General features: G+C 35.3%; 1 protein-coding gene across 10 annotated transcripts in view; it reads right to left on the bottom strand.

Moving 5' to 3' along the window:
- Positions 1-18,228, bottom strand: part of Atac2 (Ada2a-containing complex component 2) — a 94,639-nt gene that overhangs the window by 62,840 nt on the left and 13,571 nt on the right. For all 10 annotated transcript variants that reach the window (XR_013013421.1, XM_076452957.1, XM_076452928.1 and 7 more), the window contains exons 4-6: positions 16,832-16,946; positions 7,866-7,997; positions 3,026-3,171 (exon numbers count right to left, since the gene is read on the bottom strand). Coding sequence is in view for 9 of the 10 variants with exons in the window: in XM_076452957.1 (XP_076309072.1) it covers positions 3,026-3,171; positions 7,866-7,997; positions 16,832-16,946 (393 nt within the window). In the remaining variant the exon portion in view is untranslated. The remainder of the gene's footprint in view (positions 1-3,025; positions 3,172-7,865; positions 7,998-16,831; positions 16,947-18,228) is intronic.

Below are 18,228 nucleotides of genomic sequence, written 5' to 3' on the forward strand. Positions count from 1 at the left end.
ATGCAGGACAGCTAATCAACTCAATGCCACCTTACTACTGGATAAAACAACATACACAGAGAATCTGATTTTACAATTTGATGAAAATTTTATTTAAGACCTAAGCTGCTTTTCTGGTCAGTAACTTCGAATTTTTGTCTATAAGTCCTTTAACTAATGATTTCTGTTTTTCACAAAAAATAACTTGTTATTTTGATAAAAAACAACAACATATTTTCCATAACAATAAAACGTTTTTTTCAGTTGGAAGACATTATGACTGTTTGCAAATGATTCATCAAGTATAAAATGAAGTTTTATAATAAATATTAAAAACACGATAATGTCAAAACACATCTTTAAACATGGACGTCTTGAAGTTTCCTTAAACCTCCATATTAAAGATGCTTTATGGTATCACTGTACTTTTAATATTTATTATAAAACTTCTGATGAATCAGAATTTCTTAACACTAGTATACAATATTTAGAGTAAGTTACATTGTTATTTATTGCAATCATTTCTAGTATCATGTCATTTTTGTAAAATTAGTTTATAAGATAAAGTCTAGAGAGACAAATTTTTGTGTAGATTAACTGATTTCTTTTTTTTAACTTTATAACAATGTCTTCTTCACTCGTAGTTACAATCAGGTGAACTGTCCTTTATTGGATGAAATATTAGAAAGTTGCATGAACATTTACTCCAAGTTAAAAAGTATACGAGGGCTGTTCAAAAAATACGCAGATTGAAGTCATAAAACAAAATGTACTTTATTTAGAAGTTACAGGTCTGGGACCCCTTCAAAGTACTCTCCTCCCCAACGCACACACTTATCCCAACGGTGTTTCCACTTGTTGAAACAGTCCTGGTACGCTTCTTTTGTAATGTCCTCCAGCTCCTTCGTCGCATTTGCCTTAATCTCGGGAATTGTCTCAAATCTTCTTCCTTTCAAGGGTCTTTTGAGTTTGGGGAACAAGAAAAAATTGCAAGGAGCAAGGTCAGGTGAGTAGGGGGGGTGGGGGTGGGGAAGAACAGTGATCGAGTGCTTGGCCAAAAAACTCACGAGTTCTGGGGCACAAATTTTGCAGCAACGCGGTGCATCTTCAATTTTTCGGTCAAAATCTCGTAACAAGATCCAACTGATAGCCCACACTCTTCAGCAAGCTCCCTGACAGTCAGACGTTGATTTGCCCGCACCAGGGTGTCGATTTTGTCGACGTGTGGGTCGTCAGTTGACGTGGAAGGACGTTCAGGATGCTCATCATCTTCAATGGGCTGTCGACCATTCTTAAAACGTTCATGCCACTTGAAACATGCCGTACGCTTCATAGCAACATCACCGTAAGCCGTGTTAAGCATAGCAAAAGTTTCAGTCGCAGATTTTCCAAGTTTAACACAAAATTTTACAGCAAGTCGTTGCTCCTTCAGGTCATTCATTCTGAAATCTGCCAAACGAAAAAATCACACTTCACTTAAAATCGCATAGCTAATACACAAATGAAGATATCTGCAATCGGGAAATGGCGTCGTAATCAGCTGATCTGTACAAACCTAGCAACACCAAGCGGATTCCCCTGGAACCAACTGGGGCTGCGCAATTCAAACAGTCCGCGTATTATTTGAACAGACCTCGTATAGGGTGACACCTGTATTTTGACTTAAATCAGGTTTTAGTTCATGAACTATTAATGTTTCTTTTATTAAAGTTGTTCTTTTTACATAATATTTTTAAATTACTAATACTGATTAGATGAAGATTCATTGGGCTGTGTTCGTAAATGTATGCTGAGGGACTGTTAAGTTGTATCTCATTTCACTGTTACATATGTGCCATTGCATCAATCACCTTGATAATTGTAGATGCTTCCATTGTTGAATCTGTCAGAATTTGATGCTTAATTAAAATAACCAGTTAAGATTCAATGAATTTGCATGTGAAATATATTATTTAAATGTTACAGGTTGAGTTCAGCCCATGCTTAACTCTTAACATTGTTAATTTCATTCAGTAAAACTTAAAACTGCTTTGTTATATATATGTGTAATAATAACTAAAAAGTATTTTTCAGTAATATTAAAATGTCGTTCCTTTGTTTTAATTTTTGGCGAATTATATGTTGTTCAATAGAATAGGTTTAAGTGAGTAACCCTAATTCATAAAAGTGTACTTTAACTTAGACACAACATTCATACATTTACATCACTTCTCATATCCAAAGCTTAAATACACAGAAACAAGATGGAATTCTCAACAGCCATGGCACTTTAGGCAGGATTAGAATAAGTGAATCTACGAGACCTTAAGTATTGTCAAAAACATGAATTGAAAGGATTTGACCTCTTGTGTTGCAAACTGTAATTAGATCTCAACTCAATCAAAAGATGATGGAGCTACAAGTTTAAGATTGTACTTGAAAAAAAAACTCAAAGTCATTCTATAAGCTGCTACATTGTGGCTATAACTATTAAGATAGAGATCTGATTTCAGATTCAAAAATGTTTTTAATTTTATATCAAAAATAAACACAAGGCAAATAAAAAAAACAAGTAAATCATATCATAAAATTACAAGGGGAAGTTGGGAAGTTTAAAGCATTCAAAGTGATTTTTAAGACTAACTAAACAAACTATTGTGAACTGTGTGACGTTTAATGTCTTTTTTTGATTGGTTTTATGAAAAAATAAACACAACAAAATATCCAAAATCACAGACTTGAAGAAGATCCAACATAGAAATCCTCCAGCAGATTGTCCATTACATATCCATTTCATCAGTTCTTGTGCTTACCACTGACCATAGCATATTAGTATTTAAGTAGCACATACTTGAATGATAAATATGGTTGTTTCCAAAGCTACAAGAAAAGTAGAAATGAAGCTTGCTTTTGCTACATAACATCTTTCTACTATTATTATGCATCTGTAAACACGTACAATTTAAATACTTAACCATAATTCATATTAAATGCTTACATCAGAACATTTTAAAAATATTTTTAAAGGAAATTAGATTCAGATTCTAAAAAAAACATTAAAACTTACAAAATTCTTGCAATGAAGGAGGTTTTGAATTTGTGAGAGTCCACCAGCCAGATTCACCTAACTCTGAAATTCCAGAACGAAAGTGCTGAGGACATCCAGCAGATAGAGTACCAGCCACTGTTCCATGCCAAGTCGATGTCTTTTTTCTACAAATAAAAAATGAAAGACAGCAACATAATATGAATTGACTGCATTCTAAAATAAATGCATACTTCTTTCTATCTCTTGAGAATATGTTGAAAAGCAAGCACAGGCATCAGAACAAACCTCAAGCTCAAGGAGCTGAAATGCCTTCAGTAGGGATATCATTAAAAGGTGTTTCTTAGGTTGTTCTGTAACTTCTCTTTATCATGCATTTTACATGGATGTAATTTTAATGAATGATTTCTGTGATCTGACTCTAAAACTGTGGGGGCAGAAAGACACTGACATCTAAGAAAGCAAGTGTTAGATATTTAAAACAAGTACACAAAACTTCAATTAATACTCCTTTATTTTCTTATTGTATTTAAGTATCAAAATACACTACTAAGATACTTTAACAAGAAATTAGCTTTTGAGCCTGCATTCTGTAGTCAAATGGGAGGTTTTTAGAACTACTTTTAACAGTGATTTATCATCAAAATGAAAAAAAAAACCATTGAGATCTTATTAGGCAATAGTGTTTGTATGAAGAGTATATGAAAAAAGCAGTTGTAAACAAAACCATTTCTCATTAAGCAAGATCATTAGGAAGAAAAAAGACAAATCATTTTATAAAATAAATCTTCAGCCATGAAAAGGCACTTGACATGTTTGAAGAAAACATAAAAAAACACTACACAATCATATCTTAATAACCAACATGTTGAGAATCTATCATATATGGTTTGAAACTGTTACTTATATACATCTTTATGCAATGGCAAAATCAATTCATGTGTGAATTGGTAAACCATAAAAATGTACCTAGCAGATTGTACCAATCACACAATAACAAAAAAGCACTTTCTACAGGAATGTTATTCTTATCAAAATTAGCATATAGCACACACAAAGATGAACATCTCCTTTAAGAAGAAGGTAAGTAAGTATCTGAAAGTTAATGATACCATTACAAGTGACACACAAATACACATAAATTTATCCACAAGATTTTACACTGGTTTCTTTCATAAATGACTACCTGTGCTACAAATGATAAACTAGCTAACAGCCTCCTCTGCTAATTTGTTGGTTACTGTAATCAAACAATGGATTTTGATTGTCATTCTTATAATGCACTCCTGGTCTTGAAGTGTAGAGCACAATTTGTTTCTCAGTGACGGGATGTAAAACATGGGCCCTGAGATATATAACCTAGCCTCCTAACATTTTGAAAGCATCCAACATTGGACCTCTCTCAAGGATCATGATTCCATTCATTAAAATAAGGAATGTACAACCTTATGCATTGGTTAAGAAAAAACTGATTATAAACAGCTTAGACATGCAATAAAAAATGATTCCAATTAACTCATCTAGAATAAATATTAAATGTTATTCACAAATTCAGTTACTTCACAAGTATGTAATTTTTCTGATACTGCTACTATTTTGTAATGAAATACTTGAACTTCAATAATCTTATTATGGCAATGTATAAAGATAAAACGTTTTCTGATAATTTTTATATGATACCACTCATGGGTAAACTATCAAAAAATACATTTTTTTACTTTTTTTTTTCTCTCAGTGTAAAGCTAATTGCTCAATGTCAACCACCAATGCATATCATCAATGTTGGAAGGAGAGAAGCAAATGGTAGAATTAAAAAGATTCCAAGAGGGATTCCACTAGCTGTGCAGGGTCAACTGAAGAGACTATACACATGCTCAACCCAAGGATATAAGCTTCTACAGAAACTCATACCCACTTAAGCAACAAAACCTTGCAAGCAGTAAGGAGGGAGCAGCAAGGGCATGGAGAACCAAAAGCTTCATTTAGTGGAGTCAAAAATGAGAAGGTTAAGCCTGTATGAGGTGATAGTTGAGAAAGACTATTAAGTGGACAAGATATTAGGTAGAGGACAGGATAGACTTCAACTTAATAATCTGATCTACTCCAACTTAATAATCTGATCTACTCCAACTGCTTCTGTGTGTGACAAGAAGATTCCATTTTGGAACAAGCTTACAAAAGCCAGACAACAATGTAATGGTGTAAGCACAACCCCTAAGCATGTACAAGTTGACCAAAAGCTATTACCACCTACAAAAAGGCATATATAGCCAGAAGAGTAAAGCATGAAACTGGTTGGTACACAACCCTGTGATGGACAAACTAAAAACAGCATCTATAACAATGAAAAACAAGAATGTGTAAAGAGGCATTTGAGATGTCTACTTTGGTCAACTACAATCCACCACAGTGTAAGACAATATTCCATTGTCAAATGAGAAAAATCCAGAAATTGATTGGGGCAGAACAAATTGATCACAGGATGACATTCCCCAATTTTCATGAGTACCACAAACAATCTGAAGTTAAAGTCTGGGAAAGGAAAGCTGACAGACTCCATAATTTTGTGATAGAACAATCTAAACCACCTCTGACAACATATGTTGACTAGTGATAGAATCCCAAAATAATGGAAAGGATATGGATATAGAAGACAATGAAAGTATAGAACATAAATCCTCCTGACAAAACCTCAAGAACCCAATGAAACAGAAATGAACTCCCACCACACATGAATAAAATCAGTCAAACCAACCCCCACCAAACTGGAACCCACAGGATTATCACTAGTACTGCTGGTGATAAGGAGACCAGAATCGATAAAAATGACAAATGGTAGAGTCTTTAATGGGAGGAACAGGTAAATGGCAGGAGGATGTTGGAAATGGAACAGGAACAGGTGTTTGTAAGAGCTTAGCTTGAGACAAACATGCAACCAATGATGAAAGGGTCAAATGTTGCCTCACAGATTCCACCCATAATTATCAAGATTCAGAAATATTCCTCAGAACGAATCATTAGAGCCATCAAGAAGTGCTTAAGGTAAGCTGACAGTAAATGAACCCAGAACAAGATAAAATCCTTTCCCAGGTTTCAACAACATAAAAACTACATGTGGAAAATGAGATAGCCACAGAAGGTAATCATGCCAATGCAGAAGTAAGGAGGGAGAAGGTATACCCCAAAAATTCTTCAGGAAGACAGCGGTGTGCCTTTGAAAGGGTAAGGTGGACAAGTATAGTAGGAGAGTTGTAAGGGTAAGAAAAAGGTGGAAAAACTGAGCCTGGAATGAGCAGAGGGGATTCTCAGGATCAGGTTCCCAAACTGGTAGTAGTTATTCTAACTCTTGAGAATCAAGAAAGGGGTAATTTGCCTGATGGTAAGCTAAAGCAAACTGATTCATGGCCCATGGAGAGAGAGGCATGTTAGTACCAGCTCGTAACTGGGAAACAAACTGCTAAGCATAAAACTTAACAGGAGGAGGAGGAAAACCAAAATATTGAAACAAAAGGGTATCATGTAATAAGGAAGAAATAGGATTACAGGAAATGGTTAAAATGAAAATGTCTACAAAGCTGAATTAAGCCTGACAGGTTTCATAGGAGAAGCACGGCATAACTAAGAAGAAAAAAATAGCTGTCAAATTCCTTGTTGTAACAAACAGGTTTGGCTTGTTCAGGAGGAAGTTGATTACTATTGGATAAAAAAGGTTGACTCAAATAACAATCAATCTCCTAATGAATAAAGGCCAAATATTCATCAGTCATGTTCTCCTGACATAAAAACTGTGTAAGTGTGGTAAAAGCAAGTGATATAACCTTCAAAGTGATCACATTAACTTCAGTATACATCATAAAATCATGAAATTTTGAAAGTTATTCAAATAAAAACTAAGGTAAGTTTGCAGAGAAAACTTAAAAACAATGGTAGTAAAGTTTAAAAATTTATTTCTACTTCATATTAATAAAGAAACAAACATGTGAAAAGAGCACAATCAAAATAAGTCTTGACTGTAGCACTGCCAAAACAAGAAGTGATAGTTTGATAGAATCAAATAGAGGGAGCCACATGCATGAGGGGGTTGTGTTGCACTCCTATTGGTAGAGGGTCATTACATGATATTGTGTAGTGGAATCATGATAATTGTAGGTAAGTATGAGTGCAAGGCTCATAGCATGCAAAAAAAACGAACATAGAGGGCAGCACTGAACGAGAATAGCTACATATGGAAGCAGAGGTAATGAACTGTTTCAAAAGTCAATGCCAGCAAACAAATCAATAAACCAGCTTTATTTCAACTATAAACATTTCACAAAACAGCATTATCTCAATAGTAAACATTTTTACTAATCATTCAAAACTAGTCTTTTGCTTTGCAGTATCTGGGTCATTTCTCATAAAGGTGTATTGCATAAAGAATAACTTGTGCACAAATGTATAAAAATCCTACACAGAATTAGTGTAATCCTCTATAATAAGCATGCGAAATGTGAAAAAGTTGATAAACTGAAAATATACAAATTTAAACAAACTATGTTAACTTTCATTTCTGTGAGTAGTGTATATCTGAAGAAAACTTGCAAAACTATGAATGTCATTTTTGTACTGTATAGTAGTAAAGTTGGTAGAGAAATCATAATAGAAACAAGAAACTTGACCAAATACATCTTTCACACATGATAAAAATGATATGACTATTTTACCTCCAAACTAGAATTACAAGGCACTTAGTAACAAAACTTAGTTGAAGGACAAATGGTTCATCAGTTGTGAAATATTATAAAAGACTGACATCTTAATATCTAAATCAGTTAAATATATTCTACTTAACTACCATAACAAATTTCATATTATCACTTACTTAGTATTTCCAAAGAAAGTAGTCCAATTTTTGTCAATAAATTTACAAATGTGTTCTCTCCAACGAAAATAGCCTCTCTTTCCCCCTCCTTGAACCTGCATGTTGTAAAGTGTCAGCAAAATAACTTGGATCCTAGAGAAAATAATTTATTTTAAATGAAATTTTTTATTTAAATACATGAAATATAAAATCTTGAGTATGACCATAATTTACTGGAAATAACAGCATCAACTTTATTGCACATCAGATATAACAAATGGACAATAAGAGACTCATTGGCCTACCCAGGCTGTCCCATCCACAAAACTAAATTTCAAAATGTAAATAGAATACTCATAGCCAGTCCTCACTATTCATATTTTTACTAAGACTTCCTTTAAACTCCTTTAAATTAACTGCATCCAACACATTTAAAGGTAACCCATTCCAAACTCTAATGACTCCATTAAATAAATAAAGCTGAGTTGAAGCTGACTTCTATTCTGCCAAAATGTATGCTTGTGTTCCTTAGTCCTAAATGTTTCACCATAAATAAAAAAAAATAAATTATACATTAACACTATTAATAATCTTAAACTCCTCAATCAGATCTCCTGTAATTTTTTTTTTCAAGATAAAACTGTTTCAGAGATCTTGACCTGTACTTGTATGACAATCTTTCTGTCCCACGCATTAGCTTAGTAACCCCTCCTCTGAAAACTTTCCACCAATTTAAAACTCTTCCTAAGATAAGTAGCCCCTAGATTAAACATAATACTACAAATGTGGCCTAAGCAATAACCAACAGGATGAAAATTTACCCCTTTTAGACTTGTATTCAATATTTCCATATACACAACTAAAATCCTATTTCTTCTACCACTAGCAATAGTTCACTGCTTAAATGGCATAAGTAACTGATAAACTAGAACACACTAGATCCTTTTCTCCTATAACACTGTTAAGGTTATTTCCATCATAATTATACTTATAATTAAATAATTACATCATCCACAATGAATTACCTTGTATTTATTGTAATTAAGAGCTATCTGTCATTTATTTGCATAACTCACAAAATAATCCAAATCATTTTGTAAACAGGAGCAGCATTCTCCTCAGTCAGCCAGCAACACTCAAGACTTTAATATCATGAGCAAGTTTAAATAATTTATTGCATATTCCTACACCTATGTCGTGGTGTAAATCAAAAAGGTAAATATCCTAACACTAAACCTCAAGGTTCTCCGTTTACAAAAGTACACCATCATGACTGAGCTCCATTTATAAGACTTTTATAAGCTAGTTTTCTATCCAACAAGTTAACCTATCCCTCACGACTACAGATACCATTTTAACAAGCCTTTCTATATGAAATCTAGTTAAATGCTTACTGAAAATTCAAATATATCAAACCCATACTTGCACCTTATTCTACATAAATAGTAACCTCCTCATACACTGTCAAAAGATTAGTAAGGTAAGATTTCCCTCTACTAAAAGTTATAATTTTCCTAAACTGAAAATGTATTTCCAACAGATAGTTCCTTCCTCTCACAAGAGTATATTTTCCAATTTTGTGCTGTCCTCAATATGCAAACTTTTTATAATGCATGCCACAAGCCTTCCAAACCCTCCAATTGGAATCAAAGGTTCCATCCTGTCCCTTAAGCAAACCATGTGTCATCTCTTCACCAATAGAAGAGTACCTCATCACATGGTGCACATGACTCCCTCTATGCAAGAAGAAATGCATCACTTCTGAATCAGGTATCTTCTCACCATGGACAGTTATAAACAAACATAATAGAAAAGGAAGACAGCATATTCCCAGTGGAAGAGGATAAGTCAGAAAAGTGATCCCACTCAAATAAATATATAATTCAATCTCACAGAATGAAAGGGTAAAGAAGAATGCAATCCACAGTGTAGGATAGCTAGAACACAACACATCTTTAAATCAACTACATCCTAAACTTCCTCACTGGATACCAATATCCACACAATGGTAGGATGAGGAACATACTTATACTGTCTCAAGCCTGAAAATCATGGATGTGATTGCATGAAACACAAGTGGCATTGAGCCAAGGATCTGGAAATGTTGTACCTGGTATTCAAGGGAAGTTCATCACATGCAATCAAGTCTCAACTGTAAGCTTGATCCAAAACGTCTAAAGACCAATAATATCACTGTTGTTTGTAATTAAAATCTGGTATCAATCTGGTACCCAGTCTTTAGTGTTTTAAGTCTGCAGACATACTGCTGTGCCACTGGGGGACATAATATCACTATCAGGAAAGAAAACAAGGGAATGCCCATAACAGAGATGGAAAAATCAACATATACCTTCCATGATCTATGACACAGAAGTAAGAATTATGAGAGGAAGATGGACAACCCTAAACCTGTGTGAAGACTTGTGTTGATTAGTTCACTCAAAATCCAAAACCAGCCCATGGGATACAAACATCTGCATTAGGGATCACAGGGTGAACTGCACTCAGACATCTCTTTCTTGTGTGTCATTTAATTAGTTTATACTCTGAACTGAATGATTATAGCCAAATGTGTGGAACCAATCCAGAAGGATTCTTCAATGGTTAACCACCCCAGCAGCTTGGTACTGGTAAATGGTAAAAATTCCCAAACTTCACTGACAGAATTGGGGGAAAAAGAACATTGGAGAGCCCAGAGGGACTACCACACCTGAGACAATGCAATGGATGATCATAAAACCATGTTATTTAATCAAGGTATGGCAGGGATATGCAGCTATCCACTTCTGCTTTACCCATGCCATATATGGGTCATATGGTCCCAGATGACCCTATTTATGAAGCATATATAATGAGGTTATTGGTCCTCAGACCCATAGAAAGAGCATACAAATCAACACAATGTACATTGCAGAATTTGTCTAGAAAGAATGTATGGTCAGGAACCACTCACAACAGAGTGGGATCCAGTAAATGAAATTTGAAGGAAGGGCAGCTGAAAGAAAAGAAAGCATCAATAAAGGCTTACCTAGTGTTATAACTACATCAAAGTTCCAAGCATAGCCACAGATGGTAGGCGATACCCTGAGGTTGGAAAACAGCGACATGATGGAAATCAAGGGATATGAACACCTGCATCTGTTGCAAAAGTCGATCAAAACAAGAAGCAAGGGAAATGTGAGGTAGTAGATTTGATGGGAGGTTATATGGAATAATTCAAGTTGGAAAGAGGACAAAAAAGAATATGCCAACTAGATTAAGTGACAAACCCAACTGGTGAGAGTAAAAGGAAAAAGATCCCAAAAGAAAGAGGGCAGCTAGGGAATATATACACAGTAACAGGAACCCCTAAAGAAAGCCATGTGGACAATATAACAATGAAGGGCATGCAGCAGGCATAGAATTCTACCCAGATCAGGATGAAGGTAGAGATGGCAAACAAAAGGAATGAAAAAGGACAAAAAGAGAGAGTAACCATTATGAGCTGCTGAGGTCTTGGGAAAGAAGGAATGACCCAGACAAAGAAGAAATGACTAGTGGTACAGTACACAAGTGACACCAACAAAAATTATACCCAACTGATCTGCCCACAAGCCATGAGGAGAAGGAAATTTGCTTTAAGGGATAGGCTCAAATGGAGGTAAATAACAGAGTACAACATTAATGTCCCAATCCAGAAGAATTGGATGACTAGATAGCCAACATATCCAGAATGAACAGATCAAAAGGGGTAAGAATAGGGTAATCAAAAATCCTGCAATAAAGAGAAAAATATTGAAAGTATATAATAGGGATATCTGATACCCAGATATCAATGAGACCAAAGGACTCATCTCAAAAAACCTTGAAAGAAACCTGGAGACACCAGGAACCACAGAACAAAAAAGATGGAGTCCCCTACAGGCCAGGCATAGGTGCAAAAAACCTTCCATTTCCTTGATACAAAGCTATGAATGAAGGACAAATAGAAGAAGCTAAACAAAATGCCACCTGATGTGAAAAACAGGATCTCCTCACCAAGGACTGCACAAAAGCCAGGCATGAAGATGGAAGCCTTGAAGTGCAGGATGTAGAATAAGCAACTGTGGTTGATGAAGGAGGTTGGGGAATAAGGAGAGAGGGACAGGAGGGAGCAACTGTAACTGGAGTAAGTAGAGAAACCACAGTTGGGCAGGTTGGTAAGAAGTGATCAGAAATACTTTGCGTGGAATATTATGGATGAAGGAAAGCTATCTGATAGGAGGATAAACATAAAAGAATATTTTATCCAAATTTCAAGGATGGGGAATAGGGGTGTGTGGGTGTGTTTTTCTTATAGGGCTACCTGCTAAGTCCACTGAAGGGAATCGAACCTCCGATTTTAACATTGTAAATCCGAAGACTTACCATTGTACTAGTAGGGGACAAAAACAAAAGTAACTGGTGATTGAGATAAGTAGCAAATGCATCATCATGAAAGGTACCCAACTGATTAGACAGCCACCAAAAAACAAGAGGATGAAGAGACCACTCCATCTGCTAAACCTGATCTGGCTATGAAGGATGATTTGTAACAAGATTGAAAGTACCTGGTAGGTGGCACCCCATCAAATGTATATAATAATTGTGGGACCAAAGAGAAAATGCAAGGGGAGAAAAGACAGGAATCTCAACTGGATGCCCTTTGATGAATGATACGAGCCATCACTGTTAAATTTACAGAGTGGATCATTACCAACCAACCCCTGGAGACAGAAAGAAAATGATCCTAAGCCTGATAACTAGTAAGGAGCTGAGGACAATGATATGAAGAGAATGCTCCACAGACCAACGACCCAAAACCACTCTGTGGTTAACCCATGCACCCCAGCCCTGAAGGGAAGCATTTATGAACAGGGAACAATTTGGCCATTGAAAAGGAAACAGAATGCCTGCCAAAGTATGAGCCTTGTCCAACCACCTTCAGAAATTATCCATAATATTCAAAAGAAGGATGATGGGAGAATTAAAAGGATCCTAAGCAAGGTTCCATTTGTCATGAATAACCCACTATAGGGACTGCCTGCATAGGGGCCCAAAAAAAGGGGTATGAGAGAAGTCAATGAAGACCACATCCCTAAAAGTAATAGAATCCTGCAAGCAGAAAGTGAGGGAGCAGACATAATGCTTCAAATGGACAGTTCCATAAAACAAAGCCAAGGAGGAGAAGATTGGGTCTGAATGATATGGATGTTGAAAAAACACCCAAATGAATGAGGATGAAGGCAGAACTTCTCCAATTTGATCAACCAGCCCACTTGAGCAGCTTATCAAGGAACTGATGATTATGACAGGCTAAATGCTCTTCAGAATGGGAGAGAAAAAGCCAGTCATTTGTGTAAAAATGAAAGCACAACCCCACTGCATGAAGATGTAAAGGTGTATAGTGCCAAAGCCAGTCTGATGGGTATGAGTAGAGTATGAAATTAATACACCATTCCACAATGGACAAACCAAAGTTAAGAATGAGAATGCTCCAAGATGGTAATATGTAGATATGCATTGAAGACATCCAAATAGGACATGGAGAAAAAGGCAACCAAAGAGTAATGTAGAATTCCTTGGTGAATCATGGGTCATGAACATATTGAGATGGGACAAGTTAATGACCAACCTATGATCTGTATGAGAACCACAAATAGACAGGAGTCAAAACACCAAACTGCAGGGGGCAGGTTTGATAGCCTGTTATGTGAGGAAATTTTGTACTGCCTTGGAAAGAAGGAGGCACAACAAGAGATCCTGAGGAGGAGAAAAGGAAACAGGCACTGAAGTGACTTGCAATTACAAAGTCTCTGGAATTGTGTCAAACACAATGTTTCAAAAGCAATGCCATATGAAGGTTTCATAAATAAGGAGTCAGGTCTATGACAGTATGACATCAAGACCAAAAAGGTCCCAACAACAAAGAAACCATATTTGTAGGCCCACAGCCTCATACAACAAAAGGCCAACATGGAAGTGAAGAGGAAACAAACATTCCCAAAAAACCTCTCACGATTCTTGTGAAGAGCCTCAGACAGGAGATGAATCAAGGAAAGGTACTACAGCAGAACTGTCATGATAAGGCAATGATGGGAATACTGGGTGCCTGTTAGGTGAATAGAAATTTCAGAACCTGCCCCAAACAGACAGAACTAAACCCAACAATTGTTGGTTCAAATAAGCACAGTATACCCTATTATAAGAGAAAACACTGATCAGAGCCCTTGAAGGATAAGTCATACCAATGCCATCACCCAATTGAAAGGCAAAATGCTCAGCATAGATCTGAATATTAGGAAATGGGAGAAAAACCAAACAAGGTTGTGAGGTAGAATCGTGTAAAAGGAAAGAGTTGGGTCATAAGAAACAGAAGTAATAAACAATACATCATATATCTGAGAAATAAAATCTGAATAAGCCAATAAGACAAAACAGAATCCTCAGGCAGGGTGTGGGAAGGCACAGTGAACTCTGAGGGGAACAAACGATTAGTATCACCAGGATTGAAAGGCTCAGGAAGAAGAGTAGCAATGAGAGGAGGTAAAGGTTGTCCCATATAGTGCTCAATCTCCCTGTGAACAAATCCCCCCGTCAAGTCGCCTACACGTGACCTGCAACATGGCATCAGAAGAATGAAATGGACCTGGAGTGGTAATTCACACTTGACATCAAACAAACAAGCAAAATATTTGGCAGTAAATAAATGCCTTCAACGTGAAGGTTAAAATTTCTTGAAAATAAATGAAATTAAATGTACATTAAGCTGGCAAACCACTCCATAGCAGAATTGGAACAAAAAAAAGATGCCTGGACATGAACACTGCTACATTTCAAAGTGATGGTTTGGTAGTAGCATATAGAAGGAGTCGCATGCATCATGTGATGGTAGTGCTCTCCTACTGATAGAGAGATGATGCATGTTGATTTGCATGACAGAGACACTGGAATCTTTGATTCCAACAGGGTGATGCTTAAGGCTCATGGCAAGCATTAGAAAAAAAAATTGCATATAAAGGGCGGTATCAAACTGGAAAAGCTAATCTCGTGAAAGGAGGGAACAACCATATCAAAACCACACTGAATCTTCAAACACTTTCTCATCACTGCCATAAAACTATGATAACTAGGTCAATTTTTTATTAACTCTCTTGAAAATAAAAATATTATCAACTTTCAATCTTCTGGCACTTGTCCACTACCCAAAAACTTACAAAAAATAGTAACAAGTAGCCGGCTCAAAGCTTTATCACTCTTTAAACTTTACAGCTTTTTTCTTAACTAGCTCAAAATTGATGTGATCATCATGTTTCCACTAACAATTGGTCAGGATCATAGATATTGCTTAAACATTTGTTAGTAAAAAACTAAAGAAGAAATTAAAATAATAACCCAGCCATTCCATAATTGTCAGATATTAGTTTCTTTGTATCATTCCTCAAAATCCATATTCTCACTCTCATTTTTTTCTACTCTTATGTGTTTAAGAAATCTTTTCTATTGATTTTTGCATTTACAGTTAATGGTTTTTGGTTTGTTTTTTTTCCTAACTTCCCATTGGGCCAATTCTCTTCATCTTCTATAATTCTCTAAATTTCCAATCACAGCAGTCAATTTAAACTTCTGTTTCCTTTAATTTTATCCTTCATATGCATACTAACTCCATGCATATTCTGCATACCAGCATATATTTACAGAAATGTATTGGACCAATCTAATGTTAAAATTGTTTGATGTTTGATTGACACCTTGATATTTTTCAAGGACCTCCTTTCATTTTAAACTCTCAAATGCAGTCACATATTCTAAGTCTTTAAAATGCACCCTACAAAATATTAATATTCAATGCATCTCATCTCACTTTGAACAAATTCTGATCACAAACTCAAAGATAACTGATAAGAAACAATACAGCATATATTATTAAAGACATCATATTTTCCAAAAATGCAACATTGTTTGGATGACATAAAAGGCTGATCAACTAGGACATACAAGATACTTTTCTTCCATAGCACTGATAAAGCTATTTCCATCATAATTATACTAATAATTCAAGCACTATGATATTTCACTTCAAGTATCTTGTATTTACTGCAATTAAAAGCAATCTGCTATTTATTTCCACACCTCACCAAGTAATCCAGTAACATATTCTAAGTCTTTAAAATGCATCCTTTGAAATATTAATATTCACAGCATCTCATCAGCACATTCTAATCACAAATTCAATGATAACAGACAAGAAACAATATAGCATATAACGTAAGACATTACATTTCCCAGACATCCTTTTCACTCTACACATTGTTTTCATATCAAATGTAACAAGACTAAATAAATACACATAAACTGGTTTTATAATAAATTTTTATATAAAAATGTGATGCTCTACAGTCATCTATTTTAACACAGCAGCAGTAACTGAAATATTCTTTCGTGTTATTATCTTACAGTACTGAAAATTTTTGTATAGCAAAGAAATATTCTGATTCTACATAAAGATAGTTTCTAAAATAGACATGGATATAAAATTGATTAATCCCAACCATGACCTACTGCATGTAACTTTTAGTGCCCTTATTTCTCGCTCGTTAACTTCTAATAATCATATTATCAAATACATATGAAATGGTTTTGTCCAATTTGAGAAATAGTGTCATTAAGTTTAGGGAAATTTTTTTCATGCTAAAGTTTTGAATGATTAACTTGAGGTTAGTTTTATATAAATAAAAAGGATTTCACACATTCACTGATAAATCTACAAGATATGAAGTATGCCTACTAAAATACTCTCAATACAATAAATCATGGCACAATGCATGTTTGGTGAGAGCATTCTTCCTACAACTAAACATTTTTTGGTCCTACATGTAGAAAATATGGTTCACATACTATGTAGACAATAAAAAAGTTTGAATAAAAGTTTGGAATCGTAGCTTCTTTATGAACATGTTAATTTAGAAAATATATAAAAAATTGTATACCACTGAATTCTCATTCTTTCACAATGTTCCTCATTATCTTCAGAGCAGCTTTCACAGGTGAAAGTAAAAAACACATCACCTAACAGATGGCTAGGTCTGCCTTTTCTGAGACATCCTGTAACAAAACATGTACAATTATATACCAGCAAAAATAATTCAGTCATCATATTCTGCCAATCTACAGTAGCAAATTATTTAAGTAGTCATGTACAAATGAATCATTCCTCACAATTGTGGAACAAAGGTTAGGGTTAATGTTTACTGAAACTTATACTAGATAATCATACTACAAAAAGCTAATATGTTCCAAAACTTGAAACGTATTTCCGATAGATACTACTTTTCACATACAACTTTCATGTTTCAATGCTACTCTCTATATATGAAGTTTTTCACTTGCCATTAGCCTTGAAGCTCCCACCTAAACTTTCATGTTTCCATGTAACATTGCTTTATTGTTGCATGCAAATGAGTATGTGACAACCATCCACCAAATAGGGTGTGACACAACAACACCCTCCTAGCACAACTTACTCCCTCTATACTGATTGTTCAATTACCACTTCAAGCTTAGGTAAGAAAAAAATACACCAGAATTGGAAAGGAAGAGTGGGAAGTGTGGGAAAGATAAATATCTATCAAAAACACATTTACTGTTTCAGAAAATGTTAATTTCTGATATGATAAATAATCTCTGTTCATATATAGCTAGAATCCCACATAAAGGTTGTGGAGAGATCAGTGATGAGTCTCCCTTGTGAAGCACCTTAAGGAAAATTCATAGAATGTGTCAATCAATGCTACAGAACAATAAAGGAGCACACCTGTGAAACACAACACCACATCTGTACCAGGAAACATTCTTCACCCAGAAAAATATTGTTAGGTTGGGCAGAAAAAATAATTCAAATTAATACCAGTGACAAGCCAATTTGTGTAATGTGGCTAGGTCATGTCAGACCATATATGGTGGGTCAACTCCAGTCCAAAATCAGGCAGCATAGGGCAATTTTCAATCCCAGTGAAGTAGAACAGAAGAGTAGTATTCACCCCGTAAACTGAGTGTAGAGTTGTATTGGCTGGTCCTGCAACAATCTAATGCCAAACCATGGTAGGATTAGGGAAAGCCAGCATTAGGTGTGAACTAGACTACATCAACAGAATACCTCCACCCTACTCTCTCATGAGAAGAATTTCTCACACTTTGAAGGAATCCTCCATGGTCCACTACCCAAGCAACTATGAATTGGCAATAACTCCCATGTTCCATTAGAAGAAATGAGGGGTGAAAGTACATATGAAAGTGTGGAAAGGTCCAACACCGTAAGATAATGTAATGGATGACCACAAAACATCCTTTACTGAAAAACAGACCAGCACCAATTTATTCAAATAGG

Source organism: Tachypleus tridentatus, chromosome 1 (genome assembly GCF_004210375.1).
Source record: "Tachypleus tridentatus isolate NWPU-2018 chromosome 1, ASM421037v1, whole genome shotgun sequence".
NCBI lineage: Eukaryota > Metazoa > Arthropoda > Merostomata > Xiphosura > Limulidae > Tachypleus > Tachypleus tridentatus.